Source organism: Melozone crissalis, unplaced genomic scaffold, assembly GCF_028551555.1.
Source record: "Melozone crissalis strain CALT ecotype California unplaced genomic scaffold, PUWL_Pcris_2 ptg000042l_1, whole genome shotgun sequence".
NCBI lineage: Eukaryota > Metazoa > Chordata > Aves > Passeriformes > Passerellidae > Melozone > Melozone crissalis.
Window position 1 is genome coordinate 14225026 of NW_026535820.1, and position 23826 is coordinate 14248851.

General features: G+C 38.2%; 1 protein-coding gene across 1 annotated transcript; it reads right to left on the reverse strand.

Annotated features, from left to right (window-relative positions):
- Positions 1-1003: 1003 nt before the first annotated feature.
- LOC128942599 (desmoglein-1-like) lies at positions 1004-21981 on the reverse strand. The gene is made up of 16 exons (XM_054285159.1): positions 21934-21981; positions 15270-15305; positions 14754-14882; positions 13931-14086; positions 13650-13797; positions 12545-12708; positions 12163-12297; positions 11406-11591; positions 10982-11241; positions 9936-10078; positions 9569-9787; positions 7917-8426; positions 5671-5819; positions 5114-5174; positions 3461-3669; positions 1004-1975 (listed from the first exon to the last, which is right to left on the reverse strand). The coding sequence occupies exons 1-16, from the start codon at positions 21979-21981 to the stop codon at positions 1004-1006; spliced, it is 3525 nt and encodes a 1174-aa protein (XP_054141134.1).
- Positions 21982-23826: the final 1845 nt, after the last annotated feature.

The window sequence follows — 23826 nt, forward strand, 5'->3', positions numbered from 1 at the left end:
TCCAAGTGTTTTTTTCTTTTCAGGAAGACTTCAGCTACCAGTGTCAGTAAAACAATACTTGCTATTGCCTGCTTACATCACAAAGCTTCCAAGATTTTCTTTTCTTATCAGTATGTGAGACAAGAATTGGCACAGTATGTTTAGACCTTTTAATACAACCTGACACTGGCAATTTAAATGGTAGTCATAGTTTGGCACAAAAAATATGACTAAGAGTTCCTGATTGTCACTGAAGTCCTTTTAGATTTAAGCAAAGTTGTAATAGCAATGGAGAAAGGATGAAGCCAACATCTTCTTGGGTGACAGTGTCAACGTGGCAGCACCAGCTGTGACAAATCACTCCTTGCCATGACAGGAACAGCATGGCAGGCTGTGTCAGGGTGTTTGTTTACTGAGAACTTCAGAAAGCAATGGAAGTGTGTTATGTTTATATAATTATTATTTATAACTGTTGTGGGTGATGGGAGAAATGGTTGAAAGTGCCGTTTTGTAGCGCTTCTTGAATTACATGCAAAGTAAAATGATGCATTTGAAAGTGCTTATTTAGTCTTGATTTGACTAATTATTAACTACATTCTTTTCCTCTCTTGTCAGTGAGGGCCTATTAATCCAAATCTCTTATTGTGAGAGATCACTCAGCTGTGCACTATTTTAACATGCTTGTGTATGATATTAATTCATGCTGTGTGCATGCAAGGATCCTCTCTCACTGCTCTCCCCAGTAATCAGATATCTCTCCAAAATTACTAGTCTCTTTATACACTTGCAGTGCTAGGGGGAGAGAAAGAAAGAAATTTAAATCTAACTTCTATTTTCCCTTCACTGACAAAGTGCATTTGACCTCAAAATGGGGCACCCGTCAGAGATCCTCACACAAGCAGGAATCCCTGAAATTTTAGCGCTATTTCTTAGTTATAAATAATAACAATATTTTTGGTGGGTGTCAGCTAATGAGTGTCGGTGCAAATGGCGATTTCAGCAGGAAGGGGTGCCAGCAGAGGCCTTACTGACTGGAGTACTGCATGGTGCTGTACTTTGTCATTCGTCTCCGGGAGGTGCCTGGAGATGCCGTGCCCATTCCCTGACCAAGATGACATTCGGCACTGAGCATCTGACCTGTGCTGCTCAGGCTCCCCAGATTTGCTCCTCCCATGCTTGTTGCTCCCAGGCTGCTCATCCCAGCTCCTGACACTACTCTCTCTGTGACCATCACGTTGTGGGCATTGGATAACTCTGAGGGAATATTTATTAGACTGCCTGGCATGCCAGAGGCAGGCCTGAACACCCTTTCTGTCACTACCACATTTGACCCATCTACCAAATCAGGAATGCTCAGAGATGCCGGGAGTCGGGAGTTAGGCGCGATTACTCTTTCCGTGACGATAACGTTGGAGCCCTCTGTGAGATCGGGGATATCCAGCATGCCACGCAAATCAGAGGCAGACGCAGGCCCCACAACCCTCTCCGTCACAACGACGTTGGATGCACGCAGAGGGTCAACGCAAACAGAGGGCTGGCTGGAGGTGTACGTCTCGGTCACCATCATGTTGCCATGGAGCAAGGGATCCGGCATGGGCCTCGGCGGCTGTATGGTTGTCCCAGATGTGTAGGTGTTTTCAGTAACAACCGTTGTAGTGCCAGCGGTGGGAGGCATAGGTGCACTTCCGTTGACAATGATGGTGGTGCCCGGTGGCGGGAGGTTTAGATCACTTTCAGGACTGGGGAAGGGAATGTTGACGCCTGGCCAGGGTGGGTTAGCATCAGGGAAAGGTTCGATCTCTTTGCCCAGACAGATCTCTGCTAAGGTCTTAAATTTTGGTCCTAACGTATCCAAGTATGTTTCGTCTGTATCTTCTCCAATAAAGCTGCAGCAACCCACGGAGCCAACGGGAGTACCAACTCCTTCATGATCATAAATTAATAGGCAGTCATTTGCTGGCCGACCTTCATCTTCATCTGCATACACAAATGCTTTCTGTAGTTTGAAAAAACAAAAAATGAAAAAAAAAAAAAGAAGAACAGAATAACAGAGTGAATTTTGTCAGGTTTTTAACCATGAATACTCGAACCACAGTAAAGTTTCCCTAACCACAGTAAGACCCACCTGACTTGAAAAATAGGACATCAACAGGACAGACTATACCATCAACATTTTTTAACCTTGAAATAAGTTTATTTAAATAGTGTTTCATTCCTGTTTCTGCAGACACATAGCATCTCAAATTTGGTCTGTCGTCAGTGTCTCTGTCTATGGGACAAAGGGGACAGGCAAACAGATGCCTTCTTTGGGCAGCAGTATCTGAGCAAAATGGTAGGAAGAGGACTGAAGCAGGGTGGCGAGGGGGCAATGAAAAGACCAGGAAAGAGGAGGATTGGATGGAGGATTGTCCGTAGTGGGGGAGACTTGGTGAGTCCAGAGGGGAGTGCATTTTCAGCAAGAAGGAAATTGCCAACTGGGAATGATGTTTTGGATCCTGGTGTGGTCATTGCAAAGACATCAGACAGGAAAGAGGAGAATTTAAAGTGAGTGCTGAGTGGGGTTCGAGGAAGCAGAAAAGGATGGAAGGGGAGGCCTGGGAGAAAGAGTCAAAGAGTTTGGGAATTGAGATGGTTCAGGAGGATAGCAGTAGTATGTGGAGGCCTATGGCAGGCAGACAATTAATTAATATTAAAAAATACATAGTGCTTCAGGCCAAGGGAGGAAGATTGCAGTCTGGGAGAAATCCATGCTCAGGATGTCAGGACTGCTCTGTTCTCTCCTCCATGAACCTTGTTTAGATTTTGAAATATAGCAATCCTTATATCTTAATTGATATTTTGGTGACATGCAATTATAACATTTATGCTTCACAGTTCATGCATATGAATAAAAATATAGCCCATGAAACCATTAATCATGTAAATTCCATACCATTTTTAAAATCCCATATGTAAAGGTGAATTTAGGTATTGCCAATTGAAAAACTTCATATTTGTATCACTGGTAGTTCACAAGTCTTTTAGGGAGCAGAAATGGCGATAAAAATAAGGAAGAATTGATGTTTAAAGTTCTTTCAGGATTAAAATGACTTCATCAAACAAACTGTACAGGAAGTAGGAGTGAACAATTCCAAAAAGTTATTAAACATTTATGCACTGAGAAAGGTTGGAAATACATAAACTTGGTGGGTAATTATGAAATCATTTAATTGCTTCCTACCTCGACCTGCATTATGTCCATCAATTTTACAAAAAGGCTGCTAAACAATCCACCTACTATGGCAGCAGCTCAAAGACATTACTACTACTAGTGTTGTAACTTTTCCTACCAGTGTGATCAGCTTTGCTTTCACAGCAGTGTTATAGCATGGAAGTTTCAATTTGAGTAGAATTATTTTGGATTTCCACCATGTAACCTGGGAAGGGGAATCTAACAGAAAGCCTGCTCACAGTAGTAACTCAAAGAACAGCATTTAATTACCTCAGAGAAATAGTTGTCTAGGAAGGCCATGTTCACTCCTCCTTCTCGATACTCTTTTATTGTTCCTCCAATTGACCCTTTTGCTTCCCCTGTTCCAGAAATTCCTCCAGCTGTTCCGTAGCCAGTACCAGTGCCATAGCCAACACCCGTAGTTTCTTCAACACCAGAAGCTACTACTCCTCCTCCTCCATATGTGTTATTATATATTTCTGAAAGCAGAAAAAGTTATTGCTCCTGTGCTCTGTGAAATTTTTACACACAATTTGTCTGTTATTTTTACAAATGCTATAATGACACTTCTGAGTTTCTAAAGGTATTTTAGACCAATCTCAGTCACAGGTATATGCACAGGTACGAAACTTTGAAACTGCAGTAACAATTATATAATATTAACAGACACCTAAGTGCTTGATTTTATTCTTGAGGCTAGGCAACATGTGTGCATGTGTTTTAGAAAATCAGTGTTTTATCTTGTTATTGGCTGGACAGATTATTCTGTCTAGTGTATACATATGCTGTCATGGGGTTTATGTTAGAAAATCAGATAATGTTTATCTATGCAAATGCATAAATGTATATTTATGATCACATTGGCATTAATTTTTTTCCCTTACACACTTAGAAAATAAAGAGTTTTATAAATCCTAGAAAATAAAGAGTTATGTAACTACTTCACATTTTCAAGTAGTGAGATTTTTTAGGGGACAACAACAATGGATCATAATAACCACCAGTTTATCATTCATGATGGAAATGTCCTTTATAATAAGTTATAAAGTAATACAGGATTTCATCTTGTCTGTATTTTTTTAGTTCATGATAACAAGGAAAGAGTTTTCTTAATGATCAGCACGTTATAATAAAAGAATTGCATACAGTAGTCGTGACTATGGTTATGCTGGGAAACATAGGCTAAATTACATATTTTTTTGATTTTTGTGAAATGAGAAATCTGAGAACATTCTTCTATAATAAATAGTCAGCAGAGAGGTTGTCTTGCAGAGTAACATTTCTTCCTGTCAGAAAGTAGGGAAAATGGACCTGTGCCAGCATCCTTCCTTCCTCTTCTGAAGTAAGGAATGGAGGAGAAGGATAAAGTAACGCTGCACAGCTGGGCTTATTCTCTATGATCATTGAATTCCTGGAGAAACTTTATCTCAGAAGCATGCATTTATTGTGTTATGTATCAGCTTGTCTAGGTTAACACACAAATTGGCAGTAATTAACTAGCTACTTTACATGCTTCCTTATGGGAAGCAGGAAACTGGGGAGAACTGAAGATTTTACCCAAGTTATGAAAGCAAATATCCTTATTCTGGCTAAATATTGATTTCTGCTAAAACTGGTGTCTTGAAAATGCCCTCCATTCAGTAGCTTTGCTGATAAAGAAAAAATACCTGGGATTTGAAAGCCTTGGCAGCTATTTCAAAATAGCTGTATTTCAAAGTGTAGTTTGCAGAAATTAATCTGTTCAGAAGCTCAAACCCAAGACTTTTTATTCATAGAGGAAATCCTACCAGCATGAGTTTGACTATCTGCAGATATGAGATTGGAAGGGTTGGGTTATACCTGGGAAACCAAAGGACCCCATGAGTCTGAAGGCATGAAGTGCTGAAAGGCAGCATAACATAGAAGATTTAAGGATCTGCTTACCAGAAGGTTCACCAAAATCACCTCCTGCAGCGGTTGTTGGGGCAAGAATGTGTGAGACATCCTGGAAAACAACATTTTGACTCCTTGAATGATTACCTTGAAATTCCCGTATGAAGACCGAGACTTTGTGAATTATGTTAAGAAATTTGCAGTCCAAACTGTTAATGATGGCTTGTCATTAACACCATCTCCATTAACAATCAAAACAGAATAAAACAAAGAGACTACAAATTTTTTCCCTTGTCAACATGAACAATGATCAATAAAGATGATTTGTGTTCCCTTCTAAACTTGCACTGAAGGAGCTTTCTGGTTGTTATGCTTCATCTGAAGGAACAGTGGCACCAAACTTTTGTGCCAAACTAACTTACCACTGCTTAAAACACATAAACCCCATCAGTGAATGTTAATTATGAATCACCTTTCATATCTGGCTGGAAATTGTTGACAATGCCAGACTGGTTTTAGATTACACAGTGTTACTATCACTTTCTCTAGAAAAATGCAGCCTTTACTCACAAATTACTTCTGGTTTTAGAAACATGGGATGTACTGACCCTGTCTTCAGGCTGTGCACCTTCTATTCCCCATGGATGAATTGCCCCTTCTGTACATTCAGGTACAGGTTCAAATCCAGTTCCAACTCCACCTGCAGCGCCAGGTCCACAGCCACAACAGTCGCTCATTGACATCAAAATTGGAATCACTAACCAGGAAAAGAACAGGAAACAATTATTTAGCACATCTCTTCCTCGCAGGAGTAGCTGCTCTCCCCAGAGGGCAGGTGCTCATGAACTTTTGAAAATGTGCCTTTAAAATGTTTCTAACCAAGCAGCCTGTAAGTCTGGCTTTCAGAATCATTTGCTGCTTATGGAGATACCTGTATTTGGAAATTCAGAATAATTTGTACCTTTAGTTATAGCACAGCAGCACAGGGGTGGGGCTATTACTCTAAATTTATGCTTATACACCTGGGAACAGACTTTGATCTGTCTCAGCTGAACCAATATAAGTTGCATACATATTAAAATTAAACGAACAAAACCAGTGTTTCTATGTATAGCATTCAGTGCTATTCTCTCTGGATATATGAGCATACGTTTTTCTCTTCAAGTATTATAATTGAAAAGAAATACCTATTAGTAATAATAGACTTATAAGAATCAGTGGAGAGTCCGCCTGACTACAGTGATCATTGGCTAAGGCTCCAGTTGTACATTGCATATACATAATGCTTGATTTGAAAAAGCAGTAGGGGCAATCCCCAAGCCCTAGTTTCACCAAACATTTACATAGAGTGAGTCAGGTTTCCCAGAGTGCTGTATTATGCTTAGTTGTTTAAAGAACGCAGTGCTGGAAATTGCAGAATGCTTGTAATGGCCAGCATCAAAAACACTGCTTATTTTAGAAAGGTGATGCAATATTAATTCATAGAATCATAGAATGGCTTGGGTTGGAAGAGATCTTAAATACCATTTAGTTCCAATCCCTCTGCCATGGGTAGGGACACTTTCCACTTACCACATTTCTCAAAGACTCATCTAGCCCAGCCTTGAACCAGGGATGGTGCATCCACAACTGCTCTGGGCAGCACGTGCCTCTGTCTCATCACTCTCACAGTTGAGAATTGCTTCCTAAACCTACTGTCTTTCAGTTTAAATCCATTGCTCCTCGTCCTGTCACAACATGCCCTTTTAAAAAGTCCCTCTCCAGGTCTTTTGCAGGACTCCTTTAGGAATTGCAAGGCTGCCCTAAGTTTCCTTTGGAGACTTCTCCAGGCTGAGCAGTTCCAACTCTCTCAGCTCGTCTTCATATGAGAGTTGCTCCAGCCCTCTGATTACTTGAACATCAAAGTGAAATGAAAAGGGGAAAGGACTATACTGTGTACAAAGTGCTGCCTCATAGAGCATGACTAAGGTTGTATTTACTCCAGACTATGAGGGGAAATTTACAAAGCCAGAAAGACAGTCTGTCTTGTAAGATAAACCATCTGGGGACTACAAATTGCACAGCCTTTTGAAGCTTCAAAATTTTGTGTTTGTTGATTCCTCCTAAACAAAGATCAAAACCCCAACCAAACCCCCTCCTCAAAAAATCAGGTGGGGAAAAAACCCCAATTTCCTCAGGTTTGGTAGTCAGTATTTCTGCAGTGGGAAATTTTAGACATTGATTACTTGATGCCCAGGCCAGGAAAGAGGGTTGATCACCTATGATTCTGATAGTCTGAGAAATAATTGCTTGTATAAATTCTAACTTGAGTCCATGAAGCTCATAATTCTTCATAAACATACTAGGACAAATGAATTAGCATCCTGCTTTGATCCTGTTATCATAAATGCTACTGGTTTTTTATTAGATGTAATGTTTGGGAAGGAGTAGCCAAAAGTTTCAAAATCTATGACTTATTGTTCTGCTACTGAAGTCTGGCTTTGAGTTCAAAGGAATCTTGTTCTTTAGATCCTTTCATACCCAACTTGGAGCAGATACTTGCCCAATTCTTCCAGTAATGTAATGGAAGTAGAAATTGCAAAATGTAAGTGACAGGACAGCTCTGTCTAATAATTGGAATAAGAAGGCTTAGAAAGAAAATGCTTAATTTTAAATGAAAAATCTCTGTATTACATAAAACTTACGGAAATTATTTTCATTTAAAAGACAATTTTTTTCTCTATGAAATGGCCAATAGCAGCCAGTGGATTAGCAACCAACTGAAAAAGTAACCTCATTTTAGAAGAATTGAAAAATGCATTTTTTACATGATTTAGAAAAATAATAAAACCAGTTTTCTTAATTTCATACTTACAAACAAATATTAGTCCACCGAGGAACATCAAGCCAATGGCAGCGCCACTAAGTGTGGTATTTGAATCCAATTGCCTGCCATAATTTTCATTTCCATAACCGCTGTCAGTGTAGGCAGTATATCCTTCATCACCTCCTTCGTAGCCATCAGTATAACCCTGCGACTGTGTGTGGTCCTCATAATCTCCTCCATAATCACCACCACCTTGCTGCCCTCCGTCTTCCCGGCCGCCTCCACCGGTGCCGCCGCCACCACCGCCAGTGCTGCCGCCACCACCACCAGTGCCGCCACCACCAGTAGTGCCACCACCACCACCAGCGCCACCACCACCACCGATGATAATTATTCTTGTGGCCCCACTGGTGCAGTAGTTCCGACTGTCACACTGGCAAGCTTGCACAGGAATTATGTGTGGTCGAGCACAGCGCCGGCCTTGGCTATCCCTTACAACGACGTAGATCCTATAAAGGTAAAAGTCTATGTTCTGGCCCACTAGTTCTGCAGAGGAGTCTTGGAGGGAAAAAAAAAAAAGGAGAGAAATATTTGGATGAAGGTATTGACTACAAGTGTTGTACAAATCTATACTACTTGTGTACTACATTCAGAGAACAGAATGAAACAAAGTGTTCCCTTTCTAAGCACCTCAATTACTTATGCATCTATACTATTTACTCAAAGCTGAAACATGAAGTACTCATCTATGCTTGTTTTTTTCTTTGCAAAACCTGACCCAAATCAGTCTAGTTATCACTTCTAAACTTGAGCAATACAAAAGGGGGAAATGAAGTCTTTTATTTCTACTGCTGAATTTCCTGAATTTTATTCGCACAATGGTAAAGATAAAAGTTGAAAGTTCAATGCATTTTTTATTCCTCTCTCAAGGAACTCATCCATGTTTTTCAGAAGGTTTAAAATATTTAAGATTACATATTTGCAAATGTTTAGGACAGGTAGGAGACTGAAGAATACTTGCAATTGTGATACTTGCCATATAATGTAGTCTTCTATGTAAACAGTAAGTTATGCAAATTCTGTCATTTAGTTATGCATGCGATTTGATTAATTCATTATTTTGTTATGTCGTATTGAAGGAAACTGGCAAAGCTTCACTGGGCACTGACTAAAACAATTTTGTTTAAAATACAAGTAGGTGTGACTGGTACAATAAAATTTAAAAGTTGTAGTCTTAATTTGCCATTTTCATATGCCTCTCATAAAAGTAAAGTTCTGTTAACTATAAACTTTATACTTTAATAAACAAATTTGAGATTTGATATATGCTTAGGATTTTTTAGATAACACAGAAATAAAAAAGTGTCAAACTACTCCTTTTGATTTACTTCATTATGTTTAGACCCATAAAGGCTTTTGTCATAGTTATACTCAAAGTACAGTTTAGCTAGTAAATTTTCAGTTTCCTTTAAAATATAACACATGTAATAATTCTGATTTAAATATTATATATATATATATATATATATTTGCATGCAGATATTCAAATTTGGAGTAACTTCTCAGATTTGTATTTAACTGAGATTTGAATAGATTCTAATAAGTGTTTTGTTTGTTAATAAAGCAACATCCCAATCAGTTATTTTAGATAAGAGCTTATTGCTATCATTTATTCTGTTATAAAATGCAGGTTAATTTACCATTTATTCGTCTGATAATCCATGTAGTCTGAGGTTCACCATGTATGCTGAATGTGAAGGGGGTAGCATAGACAACACCATCCCTAGGCTTTGCTGAGATAACCACTGATGGGGAATGCATACATACTTTCCTCACTTCAGTATTAATAGTTGGGCAATTGGCATTGATGCCATCTAGTGAAAGCACAACGGTGCCAGTAGCAGTGTATCGAGGAACCCCTGTAAAAAGAAGGTATTTGTGGTCAGGGGGAAATAGTGATACTATAAACAATGCAGTTAGGGTTGGAAAACTAGAAACAGCAAAAAACATTTAGAGAAATCTGGAACCCAAAGAGTTTATTTTGGAAAAATTAATCTCTTTTCTTACCTCTGGTGATAGCCAGAACCTCTGCTTGGTACTGCCCATTGACCAGATAGACAGAATCCCGGCTAATAACTTTGTTCAGTATGATTTCACCAGTGTTTTGATTGATTCTGAACCAGGCAGCTGGATCACGTCCTATGCTATATCTGTGTTTGGTGAAGTAAAAATGTGCAGCATTATGTTACGAATATATGTATTACACATTTATTTTGCGGATAAAATTTGGCACATTTCTTTTGGCATTTTTCTTCCAATTCAAGCAAAATCCATGTAGACTCCAAAAAAAGGTAGACCAGAAAAGTAAATAGGAATAAAGCAAATGCATAGAAACCCATTTTATTTTGAAAGTGGCATCATAGTCCAAAAGTAAAACTTTTCTGGATGCTGTAAACCTTTACTAGAATCCTTGTTTATAGCAATGGTTGAATCCACAGTTCTTCCTATAACATTCGAAAGTTATATTTGCTGACACATTTCTGTGTTTTAGGATTTTTTTTCAACTATTTGTAAATAGGCTGTATTTATTTCTACATGCACTGAAAAGCAAATTATAGTCTCAGTTATTATTGTTAATTTCAAGAGAAACAGGTGTAAATTTTTTTTTACTAGAGAATTAGCTAGTAGCGGCTTATTCTGTTCTTGGAAAATATTGACTGTTCTTGGGATTTTCTGCCTGCTTTCTTGAGATGCTAACAAATTCCCTCCTTGTAGCAAATGTTTCAAGAAAAAGCATTCTTAGTCTGAGAAAAAAAAAACAAACCCTCTTCTAGTCTATATAAGTTACAGCCTGTTAGAAAAGTGATCTTTTCTTTGTCTTGTGCATAAGGCTAAGAAAAGTTGTCAGGAAAGAAAAGGACAAAAATGGGCTATATACTATTCTATAATAACATAGAATGTATGATACTATATAGTACTATTCTATTGCCATTTTTCTATTGCTAATCAATAATCATTGTTTTTAAAAGCATCCTTTAAAATACGTATTCCTCATCCCATTGAAATCTCAAAAGAATTATTCCACCCAGGGAGTTAAGCAGAGCAGAGCTTACACAACATTTGATGCAATGGTTCTAGTGTCCTCATCCATGGCTGTGTATGTTCCTACAACATAATTCACTCTTGCGCTTTGTGGCAGGGAAAACACAACTGAAGATGGATGAAATCTTGGTGGTTCAATCAAATTTTTTACTTCTACTGTGAGGGGTGTCCCAAATATCTGGTACTCATGCGCAACAGAGTGGTGGAATGCAGCTACATTCCTGACACCGATCATCAGTGCGTGAGTTCGGATATGTTCAAAATCCAGCTCCTAAAAGGTAAACCACAGAGAACTAGATGATACATAAAAACTCCTTTAATATTTTAAAAATATTTTTTGTTTTAAATGGTTGAGTGACAGTGTTTTTACTGCCTGTTTATTTCTACTAACAATTAATTAAAATTTTAAGTCAAGAGCTGAATATTTATCCATACCTTAATTACTCTAAGGATTCCTTGATTTGTAGCTCGATCTGTAACAATTTCAAAACAGTTATCTTCATTACCGGATATAAAGAAAAACTCTGCTAACCAATTGTCTGTAAACTCTTCATCAGCATCCAGAGCTTGTATTCGTAGCAGTTCTGAACTGAGTGAATTTTCTGAAATACTTGCTGAAAACTGAAATGACAGACAAATACCTATTAGCAAACATATATATGTTTGGAAAACAGGAAAACACAGCTGTCTGCAGAGATTCTTTTGAAAGATGTTCTGAGCAGAGAATAAATTTTTTACATAAAAACAATGTGTTCTGGGAAAATTGTGATTATGATTACAGATTTGAAAATCTCCAAGTGTCACCTCCAAGGCTTGCAGAGGTATCTTAGAAGAAAAGGATTTGTGCTTTCTATAAGAAATGGTATTCCAAGGATTGGGTTATTCTACATATTCTCGTATTGCAGGGATCTGGGCACCTGTATGACAGGATTTCTCCGAATACAAAGAAGTCAGTCCTGACAGTGTCAGGATTTACATCTCTGAATACAAAAATGATCTGTGTGTATGTTACCAGAATTGTTGCACAAATGACAGACTGTATTTTGAGCACTCTTCAAGGGAACAACTCTCTCAATCCCATGGAGCATGTAAATGTGAAAGTGCTCTATGGGTTAGTAAGGGCTCTGTTACCAATGGGCCTTTTAAATGGGGTTTTAAATCAGTATTGCTGCCTTTGTTATTGGAAACTTACAGAGCTTTGAGCAAGAGTTGGAAAGTTGTCATTAACATCAATGACTTTCACATTACAGCTACAAAGGGATGATATTCCATCTGCAGCGCCGTCCCGGTCTGATGCCTTCACAACCAGAGTGTAGCTACTATGTTGCTGTCACAAAAAGAGAAATGAGTATGTTAGAAGACCATCTGTGCATCTTATAAATAACTCATGCTTGCTACTATTTCCTAATACAGGAATTCTACTTAGACATTTTATTGCAACGCCTCAAAACCGTGCATTTCTCCATTAATATTTGAAAAAAACAAAACTTTTCTCTCTCCTATATTTTTCTCGCTCTCATAGCACATATTCACTACAGCATAATTTTATTTAGCTTTGGAAGGGGAAATGTTACCTCTCTGTCAAGATAATTTGCAAGATGGAGTTCTCCTGTGTATTTATTCATAATGAACATGGGTGGACCAGAAGGTTCCTGACTCTCTATTTTGAAGGCAATTTTAGAATTCAAATGGTTAGGTTCATCTGCATCTGTTGCAATGATTTTCATCACCAGTGTGTCTAAAAATAAATTAAAAGAATAGTAATTAAAAACCCACAAAACAATCAAACAAAAAAACCAAAAAACCCCAAGAAAATCTCTTGAGTTTCTGCAAACAACTGATCAAGAAAATACTAAAACAGTGTCTGTATGAAAATGATAGAAGGCTATCTATTCCTTGACATTTACAGAGAAAACCAAAACTTTAGGTTTGTAGTACTGATCCTGACAATGACTTTAAATGAATTAAAAATCAAAGTCGCAAAAAATAATGCAGGTTTTCACTGAACTTCTTTAAAGAAGTTAAATTCCCTATCACCATAGGGAATATGCAAATACATCAAGTACTGAGCTTGCAGACATTACTATAAGAAATCACAGCTTTAAATGAGAATTTCTAGAAAGAAGAAAATGAGTGTTAGGCACCATTGCCTCAGTGCTATTTGCATGTCTAATGTTGATTACTGCACTTTTGGTAAAAAGAACCATTTTAATGGTTTAAGTACAGAATTATTTAGTAATGTTCTGCTGCAATTGCAAATACCCAGGCTACAAGTACAAATATTTGAAAGAGAAAAATGGGGAAAAATCTATTTTACATACCCTCCAAGGAAATAAGTGTAATGATATTTTTATTCTAATGAGAAGGAATGAAATTATTTCTTTTACATTTTCACATCTGAAAGAATTTGCATGATGGTATGGTTAGAAACTGGAACATTCAGCACTTGTGTGTGGGAGGAAAGGGAGAAGGAAGCATTGCTGTTTAATTTACAGCAATTAGCCCAGGCCCTGGCTCAAATAGCACTTGGAGAAGCATCTGCAGCTCCCTCCTCTGCAGTGGCCCTGACCATTTTATGTCATTGCTTAAGAAAAGCAGAAAGAGCTCCCCAGGTTTATATTAACTGTATTCTGTAAGCTTCACTAGCAGTTCTGAGGAAGGCATAGCACAGGTACTCACTGTCCATGCTGCTCTCTTCAACAGATCCTGTAAATACAGTTTGTGCAAATACAGGAGGATTATCATTTATATCCAGGACTCTGACTCGAAGTTCAAGAGGTGGTTCCAAATCTATACCGGTCACTGAGTGTTTAGCAAAGCAACGTATCTAAATAAAGAGATTTACTTGTTTTAAAACCAAAAGTTAACTGAGCAAAGTAGCAACCTGAAACAAGCAAACTTGTTGTCTGCCCCACCCTGGATCCATCATTATAAAGGTCAAGAAAAAGGGGAGTACTTACAACAAATACTGGTGTTATTTCCCTATCCACTATTGATGTTATATTAATTTCTCCTGTTCTTGGGTTAACAACAAATATTCCATAGGGTGCACGATCAATTCCAACTCCAGAGATGCTGTATGTGATTGGATTGTCTTCTTCACAATCAGACCGGATCTACAGTAACAGATAATAATAATAATTTATGCCAGTTTTCCAAGGACACCTACAGTGTTTTTTCTTCTATTCCTAGTTCCTGTAAAAAATTCTATATAACTTCAGTTTCTCAACTACTTATTACAAGGTTCAGTTGACAGAATCAATGCAAGGCTCCTCTACAAAATGTCAACCTAGATATCCGTGTCCCCTTAAGGGCTGAGTGGGCCTTTTATTTCTCCTATGTCTGTCAGGGAAATGGAGAGATATTCCAAGAGTATCACACTGTGGCTGGAACTCAGTAAGGGCATGATCACAGTGAGAGAACAGGAAAATATTTCTTTTTCTCTGTTTCCCACAGGTTATGTACAGTCTTTGAATTTCTGCTCAGGGGTTTCCCAAGTATAGAGAGAGAGAGAGAAGAAAAATGTCACTGGTTGGAGCTGCCTGGGAAGTAGACTCATGGCAATGTTCTAGGAAGCCTCTGGTTACTCCTCAGCAGCCACATGGATTCTTCTTATGAGACTGTCTCAGCAGAGCTGGGAATGTTGTATCGTCTTTCTTTTATTCTACATTCCTTGCTTTTACTAATCTAAGCATACATATTTTTAAATCTCTCTGCTTTTATCAGCCTGTCTTTGGCAAAACTTCCTTGTCAGTGAATACTTGTGTTTTTCTTTCTACTTACTCTGGCAATTGGATTCCTCTTGGAGTTGTCTTCTCCTTCTCTACAAGCTGCAGCAAATTTGATCCATTCACGTTTTTGTCTTCTAAAGGTTTTCCATCTAGCCATTCCATTTTCATCCCATTCTTTTACCTTTGACAGAGAGTTCCAGTATCATGTGACCTCAGTCCATTTTAAACAAATACAGACAATTATAATTTCCAACAAAAAGAAGAAAAGAGATTTTTGTAGACCATGTGCTCTTTTTTACCATGTGCTTTTTTACATGTCTGTGAGTCCCAAACTCTATGACTGTACATGTTTATTTTAAAATTACTCATTTGTTTGAGATACTCATTTAGATTTAGGTGAATTTCTCTTGAGAGGGTTAGCAGGTTATTACCTGCAGCTGTTTAATATTTAAATATGTTTTCAATCTTCAGGTTCAGGAGTGTCTTAGTTGAGTATTTTCCAAGTGATTTTTTCATTTGTTACATTTTGTTTAATCAGAAAAAGAGTTTCTAAATAAATAAATATTACCTCTACATGAAATCCTGTGCTGAAATCCAAGAGTACCTGCAAGAACAATAAAAAAACTGGCATGTAGAAATGCAAGGCAAAATGCAGCAAGCAAAATGGATCTGCAAGACATTGCTACACTGCAGGCCTATTGCAATAGCTTACCTAGCTGCAAGACTTCCATAAATGAGTTTGTGAAATTCAATTTTTTTTCTATATCCAGCACATAAATTCCTTGAGAGTTAAAACCTTCAAAATCCATTCTGTCTTTCAAGACAGAACTTGAATGGATTTGCCAGAGCAATTTTCAAACTATACCTTCATCAAAATAAAACTTTCACACAGATTTTTAACACCTCAGCTGAAGAGAGAAGTGTTTGCAAGAGTTTTTATCAAACACTGTAGGAAACCAGGGAAGTATTTATCCTAAATAATTTATTATTTTTTTCATTTTTTTTTTTTTTCCAATTTGGAAAGTTGACAACAACCCTGGAGTACTTAATTATGTAATTTAACAAAAAAGAATGAAAATGGGTTTTTTGGAACTTCCCAGTGAGATTGAAGAGATTCAAAGTAAGATGGAAACCCACCTGAATTTTTCAGGCAAATTTCCCTGCAGTGCAGTTGATATTGATTTAAGACTCAACTATGTAACTAATCTTGAGTAAATAAAGGTAGCAGGATCAGATGCAGTACGTAATTACTTTAAAACTAAAATTCAAATAAGAGTAGCCTCAATTTCTTGATTAGCACAATTTAAAAGACAGCACAGTTTAATTAACTCTATTCCAAAATAGGGTGTGTAAATGAAGTTCACTTTCTTCAGAGCATTTCTTTCAGGTTTAGGATCTGCTTTGGCTCTCTTCAGACAATAAAGGGTGAAGGTTGTGGGATTTTCAGAACTGCATTCTTGTTTCATTCATCATTGGAAGATACAAAATATCCAGGTGACTCAAAAATTTTTGCAGTGTTTCTCTTTTCTCAACAATTGTTAACAGCCGCAGTTATGAGTATTTCACTTCCTTATAATTTCCCATAGCTTTTTGGTTTGTTTTGGTTTCTTTGTTTTTTGTCTGATATGGGGTTTTATGTCAGCTATACTTGGATAAAATCTGGCATCTTTTATCCTTACATCATGGGACTTTCCTCACTTCAAATTTATTGCATTGTACTGGCAAGACTGGAACATGGACACAAAATTTTTTCCACTTCATGTTAAGACAACTTCTTACATGCAACAGATTAATGAACAGCAGCTTCACCCTCCTTCCTCTCTCTCTCTCTCTTCCCCATTTACCTTTATGCTGCAAGAATTTACCATCTGTCATTTACAAAACAGTGTTTCCAATGATCTGGTTTTACCCAAAACATCCCTTGAGACCTTGGCCTATAATGGATGCCTTAATCTGCTTCTCAATGGAGGAGTTTAGACTAGATCTGCCCATTTGCTGTGCATATGTAGCTTGAAATTTTTTTGACTATTCACAGAGTAAGGATTTTTTCCTTGTTTGAGCCAGCTATTGACATAAATGGTTAAGAAAAGTACTCTGCAGGAGAATCACTACAATATATTCATGTTATGCTAAAAGTACCAATACATCTTTTAACTTTTGTTGGGTTTATGACTGTTTAAATTTTCAGCTTCAGAATAGGCTTCAAATTCATGCGCAGCTGTTCTGTTCCTCATCTCAGAGAAGGGACAATATCAGACTCCCTGTGAATGGCAGGGTTTGTTTGCCCCAGTGGGAGCTCAGTCCTGTTCTTTTGTAATCCCCCTTGGACTCCAGGGGAACATGGAAGAGTCAAAGGGAAAGGCTACACCCTCATGAGAGAACCTGAGTGATGAGATCCACCAGAAATAACGCTAATTGAACGTCTCTTATCAGTCTATCCCACCTCATTTGGTGAGCACAATGAAATCCTCTCCACCCTTAGGCTGAAATCCCTTCTGGCATGCAAACAATTGTCCTGACCCGGCAAAGTATGGGTATGCATCTCCCAGTGCAGTGTTAGTGAATCTTGTCTGCTGTCTGCATCATGTGGCCTATCCTGTTACTTAACAGCGAGACTAATGCCTCACACCCAGCCACATCACTCTCATATTCTGAAAAACTATTCTGAGTTTTTCTGAAATAAGGATTATACCTGTAAAGAATTCTATTACTTAAAGACATGAGCATTCATATATCTCTTGATTCCAGCCTATAGGGAGTTCTATTTTCCAGCAGTGAAAAATATATATTTCTCATTGGAGTCCTATCCTTTGTTTTTGAGCACCAGTAATGGGAACATCAGGAATTTGTTAGTTGGTGATGCTGGGGATTATAAATTTAGGCCCTGTATTTTCACAGTTGAGCAGTGATAGTGAAGGAAAACCCCATTTTGGTGCTTGTTGGTAATGGAAGATCTTGAATTCAGTCCTTAGTACAGTTCATGTTATTATTTGAAAAGGCTGATCCGATGAACTCTGATGGTGGCTCTGTTTGGTATGTGTCTCAGTTATAGCTGTGGTATAGGAAGGAGGGCAGGCAGACATCAGACATAAATGTCTAGTTCACCAGATAAATCTGAACAATTTTGAAATTACATTTATCCTACTGGATTCAGGGATAGAGACTCCTCTCCCTCCCCAGCTAATGCCTTCTGGTTCTCCACTGTCACCAGCAGTTAGATGTCTTCCCAGTTGTCTATTTCTAATATTTATCTGAGATGCAAACCTTTTTTTTTCCTAGTGCTATTTCCAGCAGATAAGTTCTGTCTCCTAGCAGCTAACCCCTGCAAATTTTCAGGTAGTTAAAAAAAAAATCCTTCTAAACCCATATCGAAGTACAGTACTTTCCAAAGACACAGGGATAGACACAGGGATAAACAATAATTAAAGCAATAGGAGCCACTGGAATGTGTGGGATGCATCCTGAGGACCTTGGGGTAGGCAAGCTGGTCAGAATGATGCCAAGATTTGCTGTCCTGTTAGTCTCTGAGAGACTGTGAAAAAAAGGAAGCTGCAGAGAATCTAGATGCTGGTTGCACAAGCTGTTTCTGTTATGGGTTGGGAGATGGGCAGGCAGGAAACAATCTTGGTTTCTGTCATTTGCACAGTCTTCTGTCTGAAAGCTTGTCTTTTATTGTAATGATACCTGGACACTGTGTCCAAAATGACACCTTAGAGTCACATTAGACTTATTCTGGATTAATTCTGATGTAACTGGGGACAGAATTAAGCCCATAGGATGTCTACTCTTCTTTGCACTCTCAAAGCAATTTACAAACAAGAATTGACTAATCATTAATTGAGTGCCAAGCAATATCATACGTAATTATGGAATCCTCCCTTCTCCACCTACTCAAATCTAAATGACTGAACATGCCTTTAACATCTTCCCAGCATTATTCATATGGGATCTGCTTCTCTCTCTTTGAAGTCAACAGTGACATTGTTGTTGGCCTGGATGGGAGGAGTGCTGAGAGTTCACACGTTTGTGTTAGTCATCAGGCTGCCGTGGTAGCTCTGGTACTGTCAGCGTTTTGGGACTTTTACATCTTTCTTACTCATCCAAAGCCCTGACTAGAAAAGGGTTGCAATAATGAGCCCTTCCCCTTTATTCATTCTGCATCTCTTTTAAAAAATGATACATCAGTGCCTATGAAATAATAAGAAGCAGAGTTCAAATATAAGACAAACCCTCATATTTTAAAAATATGCCATTTTATCACTTTTTAAACATTGAAACATGATTTTCTTTTTCTATACTTCACTTTTTCATATGTCACTTATGAATGTACTTCATCCAATTTAAGAGGAAAGATTTTCTGGATTATTTTCCTGACATTTTGTTTTCTAATTCAGAGGAGGTCAGATGTTTCCTATGTTAGCAATACTTTGAGTTGCACCCAGGATGGATAATCCATTACTCTTTCAACAGTTGTGACAGGAATAATTCAGGAATTATGACAATGCTCATGTTAGGCTGAAGAATTTACTTCAAAGTTTTATTTATTTTAAAATAAGTTTACTCAAAGAACTGACAACTTTAGGAAAGCTTCCACTGAGATTATTTCTGCTCTGCTATTGTATCTTCTATTGTATGCAGACACAATACATTTTCATAGAATAACTGAGCTTAACCATTAGAAAAATGAACAGAAAATTAATTTCAATATAGGGTGTATGCCATTATCATTAAAATTTGAGTTTTTCAAATTAGTCATGCTAAGTGCCCTCAATAAATCTCCTCAATAAAACCTGAATTCTGATATGACTTAGAGTGTTCTGGCTGCAAATGCATGTTTGCTTAATGGCCATTTTACTTAGGAATGTAAAACTGCAGGCTTAAGTACCTAATCTTAGGTGATAGTTCCTGGATGTGGAATTGCTTTAGTTTATATTTCTACAACAGAATTATTTGGCAGAAGAACCTGCAGGTTCCTGATTCAATTCTGGCAGATGTTTCACATGAATATATAAAAAGAGGATTTAGCTCCTGACAATTTTTACATTATTTTTACGCAATCAAGTTACGAGTAGGATGTGTAACCATAGCCTTATGACTGGGGGGGGAAAAATAAACCCAGATAACATATGGGAAAATGTATCCAGACAAAAGTGCATAAGAGATGTGGTGAGTTTAAAATTATTGGCTGTCACATGATAGCTGGCAGGAGAAGAGTCATACCTGATCAAACAGGTTATTTCCATAAAACGTGTCTGTGCTAGTATCACAAACAGAACTCCCTTACTCATGAGAATAATGTCTTTGAAGTCACATGAGCAAAGGTTGCAGAATCAGTCCCACCAATGGTGAAATCCACAGAGAAAATTATTTGTTTCAGGGCTGGTAAGTTTCCTTTGTTTTTTTGAAAATGCAGTAGTTTACTAAAATATGTATAACTCCACGTTAATTTTATTTGATGCAAATTATTAACAATATACTAACCAGACACACCATTCAGACAGGTGATTTTCATGAAAGATTAGTTAAGCTGAAAGCCAAAATTTTTTCTCAGAATACACTAAAACTGGGTACGTAAATGTATAATTTGATCTCAACAGTTTTTCTGCCATCTTTCTTTAAAGACTTGAGAGATGCTATTAAGTCGTACAGGCCATCATGAACATTGCTGGGCAGAAGAACACATAACAAGAACAAGGGTTTCCTCTGGGTAGTAAAAGTTCAAATATTTGATAGTCATCATATACAATGGCATTTTCCAAAATCAGTCTTTTTTTCTGAACCATCACCTACCCTCCATCACTCACAATTGTAACAACAATATACTGCTAGAATGAAAATGGCTCCAGAGCTGCTGGGAGAAGTAAAGCAGGAAAATGCTTTTGAATGGACAGGTCTTAGACATAAAACAGTCAAGCATTTTGAACTTCAACACACTGGGAGTGTGCATCACCAGGTAACTGACTGAAAGGAATAGTCACTTGTGTTTCATGAAAATCCAGCAGTGTTAGTGTGATGTGCAACAGGCCGCTCTCAGACACCTCTCTGCTGCCTTGAACAAGCTGAAACTTATTCAAACCATAACTTGCTTTTGCCAACTTTTGCCCTTGTTTGCTTGGCAGCTGCTCTGTGTTAATTAGTTCTACTTTGCTGATTGCAGAGCTGTCACCTAAAATTAATAGATTGTATTTTCATAATAGTTTTAGGATTTCTTGACCTATAACACAAACTTTTTCTCCAACTACAGAATTTCTAGTGAAGTCAGTAATGAGAAGTTAACAAACATTTACACATACTAATACACAGTGTAAAATGTAAAATTTCATGAAAACCACAGGACATAACAATAGCAGAAATCCTGCTCTTCTCAATCTTCAGGGCCTTAAATCTCTACCGAATTTCAAGGGGGCAGTGCAGATGAGTAAAATGAATCCATGCAAAAATCAGATTGCAGGAGCAGTAGGGCACCCATAGCCCTTTTAAGTCCCTTCTGGGTAATTTCCATGCCTTGATGAACACATTGAACAACTATGCCACTTGACCATAGCCACAACTTTCCTTTTACAGTGAGAAAAACAAACCCAAGGAGCAACACTTTCATCATGCATTCACTTGCTCAGCACATGGCGGCTCAGACACTAGGACACAACAACACGGGAATCCTTTGCAATGTGAAATAATAGGCCAAGTCTTGATTTCTACTTAACCGAGATCACTAAATTTTGTCATTTTTTTTCTCTCTTGAAAATAGCTGTAGGATTTGGTCAACTCTGAAATGATCTTGCTAATCGTTTTAGGAAAACAACATTTTAAATTTTTAGAAAAAGCTATTTCCTCAACTGATAAAAAAGTAAGGACATAGAACGAAATTATATCCAACCATTAAAATGTTTATAATTATAGCATTTTATTAATAACTGAGACCTTTAAATAGCAGCCACAGAAAACATCTGCCTCAAAAATCATGCAGTAAACATAGAAAGTCACATCTTGAACATCAACAGATCGCCAAAAGTCTAAAAAGAAACATTTGTCAGTATTTAATGAAAGGCTAATTTGATTTTATAGAATGTTCAGAAGTGCTGTTTAAAATGAGCAGAGCTTTGGTTTTTATGGTAAATTTCACAAGATATTTTTGGGGAGTAGTTTACATTGTAAAACGCAATGGTCTGCTGAGGAAGATGAAACTAGTGTAGTTACAGCATTTACAAATATTGTTTTAAAATCCGACTTACCAACAAAAGGAACAGAAAAGCAGCCGTTCGGTGAGGGAGCCAATCCATGGCATCTGACTTCTCAGAAACAAGTCCAACTGAGTTATGGTTACCAGCCTGTTCCTGTTCCCCTCCCCCCCCAGCTCTGGTGACTATTTAAAACGACACTCTGTGCATGTCCTTATACTCAGCCCTTCAAGGTGTCTCTGCCTCCCTCTGAGGGAAGAACTGAAGATGCTGTATAACAGAGTGTCTTTCCCCACCCCAAAATCCTGGGCTGGTCTCACCTGAAATGCTTGACAACATCATTATTGCTTGCAGGTAAAAGCTAAGAGACACACCTTAATTCTTATTGCACTGAAACCCTTTGTTGGATACAAAAAGGTACGTTTCAAAAACAGAGGCAAGCTTCGCTGAGAAGATACCGGGTGATTTATAAATTACTCATAACATAAGGAATCATTAAAATGGTAACTTATCTTTGCTTTGAATGCAACTTCCAGTTTTCTCTCTGCACCCTATATAATAGAAGAACTAAATGAATATTACGATAAAGAATACGGAACTAAAAAACTTGTTAATTTAAATTAGTAGTTCATTTGTTTAGTTCCAGGCACAAAAGAGTGAGTTCCATGCACATTGTTCACAGAACTAAGAACTCAGAGCAGAATGGGGCTGCCACTAAAGAGGTATCATATTAATTTTGGGGGGGAAAATAGTGCTTTATTCATGAGACTGCAAGAATATCTGAAGCAGAGGAGGAAGACTTTCTGCCTTCACGAGCTGCAAAGCCTCCTCATGCCATACCTTTCCCTTCCAATGGGCTGTGCTCTCGCTGACACAGTGGAGAGGGAGAGTGTTAGAGAAACTGGGGAGCTGCTCAAAACAGCAGGTAGTGGAGGAGAGAGAGAATGTGCTGCAAAGCTCTCTTCTGGCCTGTTTTTAATGGCAATGGCAGTTGTGTGGGGGACAAAGAAATCACAGAGCGTTCTCCACTTCACTATCTGTTCTGCAGCACAGTGTTTGTTGGGTGCCTCCCCATGTCTTTGGGACACCTGAACCACCTCTTAAAGGGCAAGGAGAAGTTAGAGTGGCCCTCTGTTCTGTGGCTGAAGCTGGGAGGGAGGTACACACTTCACCCCCAAAAGTGCAATACCACCGGTGTGCTCCTGAGCCTGCTGAGCCCTCCATGGTGCTTGGCATCTCCCAGGGCTGGACCTGAGCTGGGAAAAGAGTGCTCAGCACCTCTGGGGCTGCTCAGCCCTGCCAGGGTGAGGTCCCCTGCTGCTGCTGGGTAAGCAGCTTTGCAGCACGCCGCGTCTCCATGCCACTTAGCACGGCTGCCTTGCTGCCTTGCGACCGGCTGGGGCTGCCAAAGCCAGTCGTGCATGTCCCCAGTTGCCACTCAGCCCTTGGTACCAAACTCAGCATGCCCACCAGTGAGTCAGGGAGGTACACCGGGACAGGGGCCATGTTAAATGGATTCTATCTGCAGTTTCCTTTTTCTGGGAAATTCTAAACAATCTCAAATTTGCTTTTGGCTTAAGAAAAAAGTTAATTGTTGTACATATAAAATATGCATATTCTTTTATGAACCCAAGTATCTTATTTCAGAACTTTTGTCTAATCAAACATTAAAAAAATGTCAATTTTAAAACATTTTTACTTTTAGATTTTTCAGTTGTTCAGTTTGTATGGATTTTTTTTTTGTTTGCAGAATTTGAAACATTATTTTTGTATTTGTTATTCTTTCATACCAGACTGAGAGCCAAGAAAGCCTGACAGTATGTATCACTCGAAACCTCTCCTGGCAATGCTGAAATTCTATTTTGACCACTGGATAGAAGAAGTTATTTCTTGCAACTGCAAAATAGGCATGTTTTATTACAGACCAAAATATCTCTTGCTGAGTCA